Source organism: Bos indicus x Bos taurus, chromosome 5 (assembly GCF_003369695.1).
Source record: "Bos indicus x Bos taurus breed Angus x Brahman F1 hybrid chromosome 5, Bos_hybrid_MaternalHap_v2.0, whole genome shotgun sequence".
Taxonomy (NCBI): Eukaryota; Metazoa; Chordata; class Mammalia; order Artiodactyla; family Bovidae; genus Bos; species Bos indicus x Bos taurus.
In genome coordinates this window covers 20,177,003-20,191,016 of record NC_040080.1, presented here as the reverse complement: position 1 = coordinate 20,191,016, position 14,014 = coordinate 20,177,003, and the positions used below count along the sequence as shown (strand labels likewise).

Below are 14,014 nucleotides of genomic sequence, written 5' to 3'. Positions count from 1 at the left end.
TTCTTGGTAAAGGGTAACTACACACATGTTTACACACACCTGTGTTTTGGGTGTGCATGTGAATGGACAGATGGATGGATAGATGGGTGTGTACATGACAGATAGAAAGGTACAAATAGATTACAGTAATAAATGCAAAAAAGTGAGAATCAGAAGCTTTATTAATATGTCTACATTCACATCATTAGAGGTTCCCTTTCACCACTGGTAACCAATAGTGTGTTTCCTATCTGTGAATCTGCTTCTTCTTTTTTCAAATTAATTAATTTGTCTTAATTTTGCATCAGGTCTTAGTTGCAGCAGGCAGAATCTTGTTGTCTTTTATGGGATCTTTGTAGTACATGAATTGTCTAGTTGTGAAGTGTGAGCTTAGTTGCTCCATGGCATGTGAGGTCTTAGCTCCCTGACCAGGAGTCAAATCCACGTCCCCTGCATTGCAAGGCGGTTCTTTTTTTTCTTTTTTTTTTGTAATTTTAATTTTATTTTATTTTTAAACTTTACATAATTGTATTAGTTTTGCCAAATATCAAAATGAATCCATCACAGGTATACATGTGCTCCCCATCCTGAACCCTCCTCCCTCCTCCCTCCCCATACCATCCCTCTGGGTCGTCCCAGTGCACTAGCCCCAAGCATCCAGTATCGTGCATTGAACCTGGACTGGCATCTCGTTTCATACATGGTATTTTACATGTTTCAATGCCATTCTCCCAAATCTTCCCACCCTCTCCCTCTCCCACAGAGTCCATTTGAATCAGTTCTAATGAGGTGGATGAAACTGGAGCCTATTATACAGAGTGAAGTAAGCCAGAAGGAAAAACACCAATACAGTATACTAACGCATATATATGGAATTTAGAAAGATGATAACAATAACCTTGTGTACAAGACAGCAAAAGTGACGCTGATGCAAGGCGGTTCTTAACCACTGGGCCACCAGGGAAGTCCTTGTGTCCTTTTTTGTGTCAAGATCCAGAAGACCCTGAGGTTGTTGCCTGCCCTCTAGTGGGTGAAACCAGGTCCTGGGGTTAGTGAAGAACTACCTTCAGGTAGAGCAGCCCTGGAGTCTGATTGCAGGGCCCAGGGATCCCAGATCTGGTGTCAGGCTGCTGGTGAGGGGGTGCTGGTTCCTGTCACGATTGGGTACACGGTCTGGCCTAGGGTGTCCTAAAGCTTGTGTTGGCCTGCTAGTGGTGAGGGCTGAGGTTAAGCTGATCCCAGGGCATGGTCTGGCCTGCTGTGAACAGGCTGTCTGACTATCATTTTCTCACCTCTGGTGTTTGCTCCCTAGTGGGTAAGGCTGACTCAGAGTCCAGAGTGGGCTCCTTGGAGAGCAAGATCACTGGTAGGTGAGCCTGGGTCCTGGGGCCCTCCTGTGGGCCAACCATGGCCATAGGCTACTGTGGGCTCGGAAGAACTTTATGCAGCCTATGGCCTGTCTTCTGTGGGTGGGGCTGGGTGGCCCCACCGAGCAAGGGGTGTGACCTGAAGCCTGCCATTACTGGCATCTACTTTCTATTGAGCAAGGTCAGGTCTTGGTGCCAAAGAGCTAGAGGGAAGATTCCAGGATGACTTCGTCCTACACCAGCATTTACCTGCCAGAAGAAGCTCCCAGTGTGGAAGCCGTTTGCTTCCACCAGTGTCCATGTCTCCACGATGAGATGCAGGCCCTCCCAGCCTCTACAGGAGATGTTCCAAGAGAAGCAGGTGGGTCTGGCTCAAGCTCCTATCAAATTTCTGCTTTTGCCCTGGGTCCTGAAGTGTGTGAGATTCTGTGTGTGCCTGCCGGGGTCTAGCCCTGGCTGATTCAGGGTATTCGAAGGGGAGACAGCTTCCGCAAGGATCAGGATACAATAGCTTCAATTATACATTAATTAGAGATGTAAAGAGTAATAGAATGTGGATAGCTCAGTAGGAAAATTCAGTGGAGAAAAGAGGCTGAGTAGCTTGATTTACGTGGGAGACCAATAAAACTTCAAGACAAGAAGCTTGCACCACTTACGTAGGCTGCAGGCGTCCTTCCATTCTCCCGAAGGAGAGGAGAAGGAGAGGAAACACTGAGGCCTCCCCGGTCGGATCTTAGAAGCCCAGGCATAATTAGTAAGCATGGCGGGTTCCACGCTCCAGATGGAGACTCAGCCAGAGTTTGAGAGAGAGAGAGAGAGACATGGGGAGACCAGTATTTCGAGGAACTGATCCCAATTCTTTATTTTCCAGAGTCTGTTTTTATACACTGAGATGTTATACAAAAGTCACCTGGGGACAGCAGTCCTGACTTTTATTAAAGTCAAGTGCTTCATACAAATGTATACAGAGGTCTTAGAGGTGTTACATCATCTTCTGGCCAGGGGGGCCTGCTGACAATTTTTGACCCTCTTCTTGTGACAGTGGTCAGTCAACCAGAACACTTTTTTCTCCAAGGGTGATTATTCTTAAAACAGACGCCACCCAAATAAAGTTACATTCCTACAGGGTGAGGGTGTAGTGGGTTTTGGTTAAGGAAAGAATTTACTTAGCCTAAGGTCTAATGTGATTTATATCAAAGATTAATACTTATTTCTTCTATATATTCATTAATGTGTGTAAGGGCAGGGGATGTGGAGTCTTAGCAACAAACATTGGCTCAACAAATGAAAAACCCTTCACCAATACAATTTCTAATCAGCCCACTATACTTATACTAATGGTTTTCTAAGGAACCTGTTTTTAGAAGATTTAAAGCATCTCGTGCCTCTCACGGTTGGGAGGCTGTGAGCAATCACATGTGGCCGGACAAGCCTGTCAGGTAGGCTAGAGAACCTTCAGAGGAGTTTGTAAGTTGAAACACTCCTGCCACGCCCAGGAATTATTATTAACTGGAGCTCTAAGTTAACTCCTTCTCCGAAAGAGGTGATGGGGGACAGCCCCCCGTAAAGTCAGAGGTGTAGGGTAGAGCACAAAGTAGTAAAGTAAGCAGGCTCTGGTTATGGGGGTAGATGCTCGAGAATTTCCAGGGGAACTCCTGAGGCTCGATCCCGCCTTTGCGTATGTCGAGCCTCCTTCCTCATGACCTTTGCCATGGGCGGAGTGCCTCATGCCGGCCCCCAACATGTGCCCTTTAAGAGTGACGGTTCTATTTCCCCAGTCCTATGAGACTCCTAAAATTAAACCCCGCTGAACTTCAGAGCCAAATGCCCTGTGTGCCCATCCTTCAGGTGCGGAATCCCTAGGCTGAGGGATCTGAGGAGCCTAAGGAACTCTCACATCTGTGGGAGAACCTCTACAATATAATTACTCTCCAGTTTGTGAATCACCCGCATGGGGCATACGGGACTTGACTAAACTGTGAGTTCACCCCTCTTACCCATCTCTTTATGGCTCTTTATTTATATCCTTAGTTATAGAAGATATTTTCTGGTAGGTTTCAGTCTTTTTCATTGATGGTTGTTCAGCAGGTAGCTGTGATTTTGATGTGCCTGTGAGTTGAGGTGACCCCAGGGTGTTCCTACTCCGACATCTTCACCCATCTCTCTTTTATATGTTAAGTTTATGCAGCATTTTTATGATGTTCAGTAATGAAATGTTATAGATTTAGGATTAAGAACAAGAAAAGGTGCTCACTCTTGTACCCTTCAACCTAGTGGAGTTCTAGCTGTTGTCAGTGATACAAGAAAATTAAAGGAAATAAAAGTTGATTCTGTTGGTGTTTCTTTTTATGTAATCATACTGTCTGAAATCATTGCAGATACATCTCTTCCATTAGAATCCTTTACCCTTTTTATTGTGATAATGAAACTGAAGGAAACCGGAACATGTCACCTCAAAATTTGCCTTTTGATATAAAAATGACTTTGAGTTGAAGGCATGTAGAAACCAATAAACAGCAGGGAAAATTCATTGTGCCTGCCTTTGTTTCTGCCCAAAGACAGGATACAAATTCTCTCAATTACTCTATTAATTTCTCCCTAAATATTTGCCTTCTCACAGTTGGCCACCCATAAAAGTCAAAAACTGCTTTTTCTGTCCTCTCATTTTTTCTAGAAATGTATTGTCCTTTGTGGAAGATGCTCCATTAGTTGGGGTTCTAAGCTATTGCTTTTAATTATTCTTCATTTAGGTTTTTCCCAAGTGGTGTGCACCATGGTCATTAATAAATTGTTTTTCTCTTATTAATCTGTCTTTTTGTTTAAAAAAAAAAAAGCCAGCTGAAAACCCAAGATGTGTATAGTTAAAGTTTTGCCTCCCCTACAAAACCTAAAAACTTCACTTTCAACCACTAAGTCTGTGATACAACTCTGAATAGAGACAGAGTGTATGACATCTTTTTTATTTTTTTCTTCAAATTTTTCTTTTTCTGGTATTAAATGTGTGTGTGCCTGTGTGTACACAATCTTCCCAGATTGTTTTTATATCTGCTAATGGTATGACAGAGGATGAAATGGTTGGATGGAGTCACCGACTCAATGGACATGAGTTTGAGAAAGCTCTGGGAGTTGGTGATGGGCAAGGAAGCCTGATGTGTTGCAGTCCATGGGGTCACAAAGAGTCAGACATGATTGAATGACTGAACTGAATAATGTGTCAGACATGGCGATCTTAGTCATTAATAGAATTATTACTGTTTGTTCCTAATGTCCTAACATTTCCACAAGTGCTAAATTCCTTCTCCTTTGTAATTTATTCTGCTCAGTACAAATTGCTGTTTTTAGCTTAACATGCTTTTGCTCAAAGAAATTAAACTTCTGCCCTCTGTTGCTTACCAAATTAAAAAAAAAAACAATTTATCTTACATTTCAATTCTTCTGTCATACATACTTATGACTTTCTTTTCTTCCCTATCTTTGTTTTGGTTGATTCATATTTCCTTTGTAGCCATTTGTCTGATTATAGCCCTTTTGTTGATTATGATGCTTTCTTGACTCTAATCTTTCATTCACACTATTTCCACCTTAGGGATAACCTTGTTTTTCTTTCTTCCTTCCATCAAATCTAAGTACTCTCCTCACTCCCCACTGCCAATCTGAGCAGTTACAGCAGTCACTGGGGCTTATCTTCCTTGTATTAGTACTTTGTAAGGCCAGTATATCCTTTATTAATTTAAAATGTAGATGCTTTTAGTGAGAGTTTCTTGATTGATTATTATGGCAGAGGAATAAATGAATAATCAGTTCCCAGTCAGAATTTCTCTGGAAATTTTACAATAATTTTTTTTTTTCATTTTACAGTTTGCAAGTTGAAAAAAGACTGGTGTAAGGAAAATAAATTTCTTATACTTGCCCTGATTTTTATAGCTGTCCTTGTAGTAGTAACAGGTGGGTGACTTGTGAATTTTCTTTGGTTCTTTATGCAGCAGGCTATGCATTTATACCTCATGCTTAGTCCCAAATCTCTCAACTCTGCAGTAATAAAAGGACTGTAGAGACAACCTCAGGTTCCTACTAGCTTGGCAGCTTTTGCCACCTTCCTTGGGGCTTTCCAGTAGTTCCACTGTGAAGAATATGCCTACAATGCAGGAGACGCAGGTTTGGTCCCTGGGTCGGGAAGATCCTCTGGAGGAGGACATGGCTGCCCACTGCAGTATTCTTGCTGGGAAAATCCCATGAACAGAGAAAGCTGACTATGTACGGTTCTTTGGGGTCACAAAGAATCAGACATGACTGAGGCGACTGAGCACACATATACCACCTTCCTTGCCTCTCTTAAAAATACTCTGAGAACTTAGTCATCTTCTTGACTTCGTAAGAGTTCTTGATCTTTGACTAAAATAATCATAAATTCTCAGATAACCCTCAGACAGCAACAGCAATTACTGTTTAATTGAGAGTATTTTGTGTGAACTAATAAATAATAATTTATTAATTTATTAATTAATAATTTAATAATGTTAAATATACTATATTTATTATTATATTTTTTATATTTAATCTACACAAGACTATGAAATAGTTACGAAATCCATTCACACCCAAAGAAATAGCAATCAGAGTGAGTTAGTCGCTTTTTACAAATAATAAATTCCAGGGCCAACCAGAATTGAGATTCTTTTCTGCTGGCTAAATTCCAGTTCTCTAATTTCTGATATTTTAACTACCATACAACACTGTCCCCATAATTGCATTATTTCTTTAATTTCTTTTGGATCAAGAGTGAGTTATATTACTAATAGTTGCTCTATGAAAATATTTGCTTATTTCTATTATGTTAAAAGAAAAAAGGAAAATATGGAACTAGGGATTTACTTCAAGATTTTCTCTGTTGGAGTAAATTTTCAAAGATGAAGAAGTTTACATTTTTTTCTGGATATCATGGGTCTATTTTGTGAAAAATACCCAAAGGTAGATTTTAATTTATGACTTGTAGCCTAATAGTCTCCAGAATTTGATTTTCCATCTGCAAGTTTTGCTGAATTTAGCTCTGAAATTAAATTAACAGTTAACATTCTTGAGTCTCGTTTTCTTTCTTTCTTTTGGTCATTCACAAAAGTTCTGATATTATTCCTGCTTATAGGCTCTTCTGTCATTATAAAGTTCTGAGAGCACAATACTAATTATATTTAAACATCTGTAAATTAAATATTTAGAGGGAAGAGTTTCTCTAAGACATATTTTCATTCATTTATTCACTAAAAAGGTAAAATTGAAACGATGTATTTTATTACCTGTTTGTGGTAGTCTGGATCCAGTTCTGAGTATTACAGAAGAGAAAAAGTCAGGAGTTAGGAGTTGGCTCTACATTTAAATGTTTACTTGACACTGTACCCGTTAATTAGCTTTAAACATTTGGAGGGCCAGGACTTTATCTAACCTAATTACTCAGCACCTCACTAAAATCCAGAAACAGTAAATTCTCAAAACAACGTACAGAGAAATAAAGTCATCATTATTCCAGCTTCTTTGGCACTAAATATTGGTTACATAGAACCAATATTTGATTAATTCAGATTTCAATGATTCATTGTCCTTTATGATGAATTTCACTTCCTTAGCTCATATGTCCTCTCCTGTCTTTAACCTTTACATTTCTTTGAGGTAAAAATAAGCCTTTATTTCTTACATTGGTCCTTGACACTATATTATATTTATGTCTCTTCCTTGGTTGCTAAATCTGCAGCATAATTTTTGGTAGGATGTCAGTATAGACCATGAGAGATTTGCAGTTCCACTTCTCAAAATAGAAGCCAGGAAAATAAAATAAAGTCTAGACTTCTCAACCACTAAATGGTCTTCGTTATGGACAACAGAGGAATTGAATTCATCCATCATTCCATGAGTGAAGCTAGTTTTCAGGTTTCAAACCATGGTAGTGAAAAATAAAATTGATTCACCAGAATGAGTACAAACACTTTGTAATTGTTTTTATTCATTTCTTTTTTTTTTTTTTTTTTCAGTATTATGTTTGATATCTTCAGAAAGTGCCAAAGCTATGGAATGTTCAGAGGAGTGGATTGGTGTAAGAAGGAAGTGCTTCTATTTTTCGGATGATACCAGAAATTGGACAGCCAGTAAAAGATTTTGCAATTCACAGGGATCAGAACTTGCTCAGATTGATACACCAGAGGATATGGTAAGAAAAGGGAAAAGTTTTCAATTATTTCAAAGCTAAATTTTGTACAAAGGGAAAAAAAAATGATAAAAGCTAATACTTCATGATTATGTCAGAGAGGGGAAAAAATTCCCCTACCCTTCTATGTTCTTCTGGCTGATCTAAGAATTCAACTGACATGAGACAGATTAACAGGAGAAAACCAAATTAATTATGTACATATGAGGGCTTTATAAGAAATGACTCTCATGGACAAGTTAGGCAATTGAGGCTTATATGTCATCTGAGAGAAGAAGAAAGGAGTAAGGGTTTGGAACATCAAAGTGAAAGAAAGCAATTCACATGAGATGGAAATACAAATTATTTATTTTTAATTAGCTTTTATTGTAGTATAATTGCTTTATAATGTTGTGTTAGTTTCTACAGTACAGCAAATTGAATAGGCTATATGTATACATATATCCCCTTTTTAAAAAAATTTTCTTCCCATTTAGGTCACCACAGAGCACTGATTCTGAGGTTCACATAAGCTATCTATTATATGCATATTATCAAAAGTGTGTATATGTCAATCCCAATTTTCCAATTCATTCCTCCTCTCCTCTTCCCACCTTGGTATCCATATGTTTGATCTCTATGTTGAAAGGCAAATGTTTGGTGGAGCGGTTTGTTTATTTATGAAGAAAAACTATAGGTTTGTGGTTCAGTAGCAAGGAATCAGTAGGAGAGACTGTGGAATATATTTTATTAGAAGAAATCATATTCTCCCAGAAATTAGATTTCTGATTATAGGAGACAATGTGCAATGGAAATTACATTGTCTCTTCTAGTTTTACTGAGATATAATTGTATAAGTTTAAGGTATACAGCATAATGATTTGACTTACATACACCCATCATGAAATGATTATCACAATAAATTTAGTGAACATCCATCATCTCCTGTAGATATAAAATTAAAGAAATAGAAAATAGTTTTTTTCTTGTGTTGAGAACTCTGAGCATCTCTCTCTCAACAAATTCTATACATAACATACAATATGTTAATTATATGTATCATGTTGTACATGACATTCCTGGCACTTATTTGTATCTGGAAGTTTTTACCTTTTGACCACCTTCATCCATTCCCCCCTCCTCCCACCCCACCTCTAGTAACCACAAATCCCATCTCTTTTTCTATGAGTTTTTTCATTTGTTTGTTTTTGAAGTTTAATTGACCTGTAACATATGTTAGTTCCTGTTACACACAATAGTGATTTGATATTTCAATACTTTTCAAAATGACCACCAGGATAATTCTAGTTATGATATGTCACCATATGATATATATCCCCAGATGCTATCAAGCATTTATAGATTATATTCCCCACTTTGTACATTTCATACCCATGACTCATTATTTTGCAACTGGAAGTTCAAAGCTCTTTCAACTATTTCTTTTCTCTCCCCACCCATCTCTGCACTGACAACCACCTATTTGTTTTCTGTATCTGAGACTCTGTTTCTGTCTTCTTGTGTTTGATCATTTGTTTTGTTGTTTAGATTCCACATATAAGTGAAATCATACAGCAATGACATTATTATTCTGGTATCTGTTGTTATTCAGTCACTAAGTCATGTCTGACTTTTTGCAACTCCATGGACTATAGTACACCAGACTCCTCTGTCCTCCACTATCTCCCAGAGTTTACTCGAATTCATGTCCACTGAGTGGATGATGCTATCTCACCACCTCATCCTCTGGCGCCCCCTTTTCTTTTGCCTTCAAACTTGCCCAGCATCAGAGTCTTTTCCAATGAGTTATGTCTTTTCATCAAGTGGCCAAAGTATTGGAGCTTCAGCTTCAGCAGCAGTAGCCACTGGTATCTATTCAAAGTAGTTTCTGAGTTTTCCTATTTTAACAGTACTTATACTTTCCTTTAAACACCCTCACCTCTCTATAATTTGGGAGAGAAGATCTGTGCACAGAATAAGACATGTGTTAGTCTTCTGCCACCCTTAAGAAACATGATATGCCTGTTCTTATAGAAATACTCAGCTCCTGAATTTGTCAGCCAGACATAACATCCTGTCAGTTTAGAGTCTCTGTCCTTTACTCTGTGAGAAACATACTGGTGTTTTATGCAGTAGAACTTGTAGGAAAGGAAGTCAAATATGATTTTTTCATCAGTTTCTCATTTGAGAGAGAGAAGTTATCCTTAATGGTAATTCAAGACATAGTAGCTCAAAGAGCTTTGATGACTTGTTAGAAGTCACTCTACTACTTAGATATATTTAAGAAGTAAAAGAGCAAAGTGAAAATTATTCTCATAAAGCTAACCTGAACATCACCATCTGTGTTGTTTGTTGCTATGGAAGCATTAGGGCACACAAATTAGGATGTAAATCATAAAATGGGATGTTCCAGTGAGAAGTATGTTAGCTATAATGCTATAAAATATCGAGTAATGGATAATTCTCTGATTTGTGTGAAAGAAATTTTTGAAGAAGCATGCAGGAACTTCTATGTACTGGATTGGATTAAGCAGAAAACTAGGAGAGTCTTGGAAATGGACAAATGGCACTACATTCAATGCTGGGTGAGTTTCAAATTTACTAGGAAAGGTTCTATTCTGGTGCTGTATAAAAACTTTAAATCAGTTTGAGTTGCATTATTGTAAATAAGTCTCCCTGTTTTCTATGTGTAATTGTCTTTCTCAGTTTCTACCCTGTGACATGTGTCTTCTTAGATTGAAACATACCCTAGACCAACCCACCTTCCTTCTAATTTTGTTATATGGCATGCAGTGAAATTTTCCATTTTTATTTTTGTTCCTTGTTTCATTTTATTTTTATTGTCAAGCTCTTGCTAATAAACCCTCCTATTGCTAACTGAAATTCAACTCTTCTGCAAATTCAAAGTCAATGCACATGTATTGTACTTTTAAAATTTTTGTAAGATCTCTTTTTTTTTTCTTTAAAGTGTTAGAGACCATATGGAAATAACCATATTTCCAAGTTAGAAGTCTTTAACTCTCCAAGATTTCTTGGAGGAATATCAGCAACCTCAGATATGTGGATGATACCACTTTAATGGCAGAAAGCAAAGAAGAACTAAAGAACATCTTGTTGAGGGTGAAGGAGGAGAGTGAAAAAGCTGGCTTAAAACTCAGTATTAGAAAAAACTAAGATCATGGCATCTGGTCCCATCACTCCATGGAAAATAGAAGGGGAAAAGGTGGGAGCAGTGACAGATTTCTTCTTCTCGGGCTCTAAAATCACAGTGGATGGTGACTGCAGCCATGAAATTAGAAGAAGATTGCCTCTTGGCAGGAAAACTATGACGAATTTAGACAGTATGTTAAAAAGAGAAGACATCACTTTGCTGACAAAGACCTGTGTAGTAAAGGCTATGATCTTTCCAGTGGACATGTATGGATGTGAGAACTGGACCTTAAAGAAGGCAGAGCACAGAAGAATTGATGCTTTCAAATTGGTGCTGGAGAAAACTCTTGGGAGTCCCTTGGACAACAAGGACATCAAACCAGTCAGTCTTAAAAGAAATCAACCATGAATACTCATTGGAAAGCCTGATGCTGGAGCTGAAGCTCCAGTAGTTTGGCCACCTGATATGAACAGCCAACTCACTGTAAATAAATTTTATCAATTTGCTTAGTTGATAATCAATCTTTTTCTTTTTATGCAATGAGTATAATCTTTCATCTTTCCATAGTTCTAAATTGGTTTCCATTTTTCTATTTAACAATTAATAATATTAAGGCAGGAAGACATGGATACAAAGTCAGGAAACAACATTCCCTCAAGAAATAGTTATATAAATAAATAATATTGCTTTTGTTGTTGTTCAGTTGCCAAGTCATGTCTGACTCTTCTTGACTCCATAGACTGCAGCATGCCAGGCCTCTCCGTCCCTCACCATCTCCTGGAGTTTGCCTAAGTTCATGTCCATTGAATTGGTGATGCAAATTGATAAAAATTATTATAATTAGTCTCCTTGGTTTCCATATCAGTATATTTCAAAAGTGCCAAATGAATATAAATCTTGTTCCTTACTTTCAAAACTGAACATTGGCTAAAAATATACCAGGTAATATGCTAGGGAACTGCTTTTAAAAAATTCCATATATCACTTGATTTAGAAACACTTTCTCTCTCTCGAAAGAAATAAATATAGTTAGATAAAGTTAGATAAATGGAGATAGATATAAGTTTTTATTTATATCTATTATTTCTCTTTGTCTATTTGTATCTCTGTCTTTCTACCTATTGCCCTAAATAAGTTGACAGATTATGCTAATAATAATAGTAATATTAAATACCTACATTGCTTTAAAAAAACAGATATTTGGGGAGTAGAGTATTGTGATAGGTGAGTAAAGCTCAGTGTTTTGTATAAAATGCTTCAAATTGCTCTATTCTTAATTATATTTTTGATTATAGCTGAAAATGGTCCCAAACTGATTTTTATTGTTTCTTTTCAGGTTTGAAATCAGTGGGAATGGACCCTTTGCTTTTTTGAATTCTGATGGAGTCCACAGTTCCAGGGGATTTGTTGATATCAAGTGGATTTGCAGCAAACCAATATCTAAAACATAGAATAAATTGAGAAATCAATAAAGAATTTTGTAAGTTTTTTTTTTTTTTAATCGAAGTGTAGTTGGTTTACAAATGTTAGTTTCTGGCATACAATAAAATTTTTCAAGAATTAAAGGAACTTAAAGTTATTGAATGAATGAATGATTATATATAGAATCTTATTAATTCAAGGCACATAATTGCCCATCATGAGCACAAGTCAGGAAACTTCTGTTAAATAGGACCAAACAAAGTTACAGTATACAATTAGATGACATTTACTGCATTAGTAGTTACGATAAATTTAAAGGGATTTATATTGATAGGTCAGCCAAGACCTACTGCTTAAAAGTTAGAGAAATATATGTGCTTAATATGTGTAAATATTACAAACCACTAACCATAGCAACTTTGGTTTAAATAAATGTTACAAGAGAGTCATCTATGAACAAACATGTACTTAAATAATATCTTACAAATAAGGGAAAGGAAGGACCCTAACTCTATAAGTATAACACAGATACATTATCAGAGTTCTATATTAAAATTACAAAGCTTAGATTACAGAAGATAAACTAGAAAAATAACATTAAAAGTTAATAGAGAATAGATTATTGAAAAATATTTCCCTTTTCCAAGTAAGAACAAGGAAATATGATAGGATGCAACCCTAGATGTGTCATAAAATTCAAACTCTGTAGGGTGTGGGGAAAATTATATTAAGCCCTTCTTTGTTACATTTGTTTGAGTTAACTTCCTGCCTAGGTAACTGTAACCTCTCAGTACAAGAAGGAAGGAGAGTGTAGGAGAATACATAGACACTTAGGATGGAGAAGCTGGAGAAAAAGAAAGAGTCTAGGTTACAGGATAAACATACAGAAACACACAGACTAATCTTTCTTCCATATCTTTTTTTTTTTTTTAAACTTTACATAATTGTATTACCTTTGCCAAATCAAAATGAATCCGCCAATGGAGGCTCACTCCTAAATTAGTTTCAGATGAAACTTTCTGATAAATGAAAAGGAGATTCTTGTGAGTCCCACCCATAAATGTTGTTCCTGGCACTACATGTGAATGCAAATACTTGGAAAATATCAGCATGTAAGCAAGCACAGGCATATTGTATCTATTCATCATTTGTCACCAAGAAAACTTGAAAATATGAAATTTAGCCAAAATTACATTTTGGCACAGATTAAGTTCAAATTTTGCTTGATTTATAATGTGTTTTATTTTTGTTGTTGGTTCATGATTACAAATTAATTTTAACTGCTTAATGGTTTAAAGTAATTCACTCCTTGTTTTCCTTTAAGTCATACCTATCAGGGTGAATCAATTCCTGATGGCTCAGCATGAACTACAGAGAACTTTCTGATGATGTTATGTCATACCTCCTCACCTACTTAGGGCACACAAACTGTTGAATTTACTTTGAAATATGAGTGCATTTTGGATAAATGAGAGAAAAAATAAGGTACTTTGTATAAAATTTCAGTTAGAAAACTAAGGGAGTGAGACAATTCTCAATATAACAATGTTTAAATGCAAATTTGATTAAAGGGAAATGAATTGTAAAATCACATTAAATACAAGATTGTATATTACTTCAGAAAGCCACTCATAATTACAATGGCTGAGTACTTTATTACCAGTTGAAAGTTTGATTTCTTTTTGATAAAAACTGAAAGTAATTAAGGACAAAGCCCACCATGAAGAAAAAAAATGTTGTATAACCACATCTATGCACTGGTCTATTATTTCATCAAATGCACAGGAAGAGTTAGAACCTAAGAAATAGAGAATAAGCAGGATTAGAAAATTAAATTTCATATTTTTTAGACACTGCAGCAACAGGGATAAATAAGAATGTCAAAGACTGAAGTCAGAAATCAACATTCTTCCCCAACCAAAA

General features: G+C 36.7%; 1 protein-coding gene across 1 annotated transcript; it reads left to right on the top strand.

Moving 5' to 3' along the window:
- Nucleotides 1–1,568: 1,568 nt before the first annotated feature.
- On the top strand, nucleotides 1,569–12,421 carry CLEC2A (C-type lectin domain family 2 member A). Its single transcript, XM_027543415.1, has 5 exons — nucleotides 1,569–1,707; nucleotides 5,205–5,291; nucleotides 7,367–7,542; nucleotides 10,000–10,103; nucleotides 12,006–12,421. Exons 1-5 carry the CDS (start codon nucleotides 1,569–1,571, stop codon nucleotides 12,118–12,120), a joined length of 621 nt encoding a protein of 206 aa, XP_027399216.1. The 3' UTR covers nucleotides 12,121–12,421.
- Nucleotides 12,422–14,014: the final 1,593 nt, after the last annotated feature.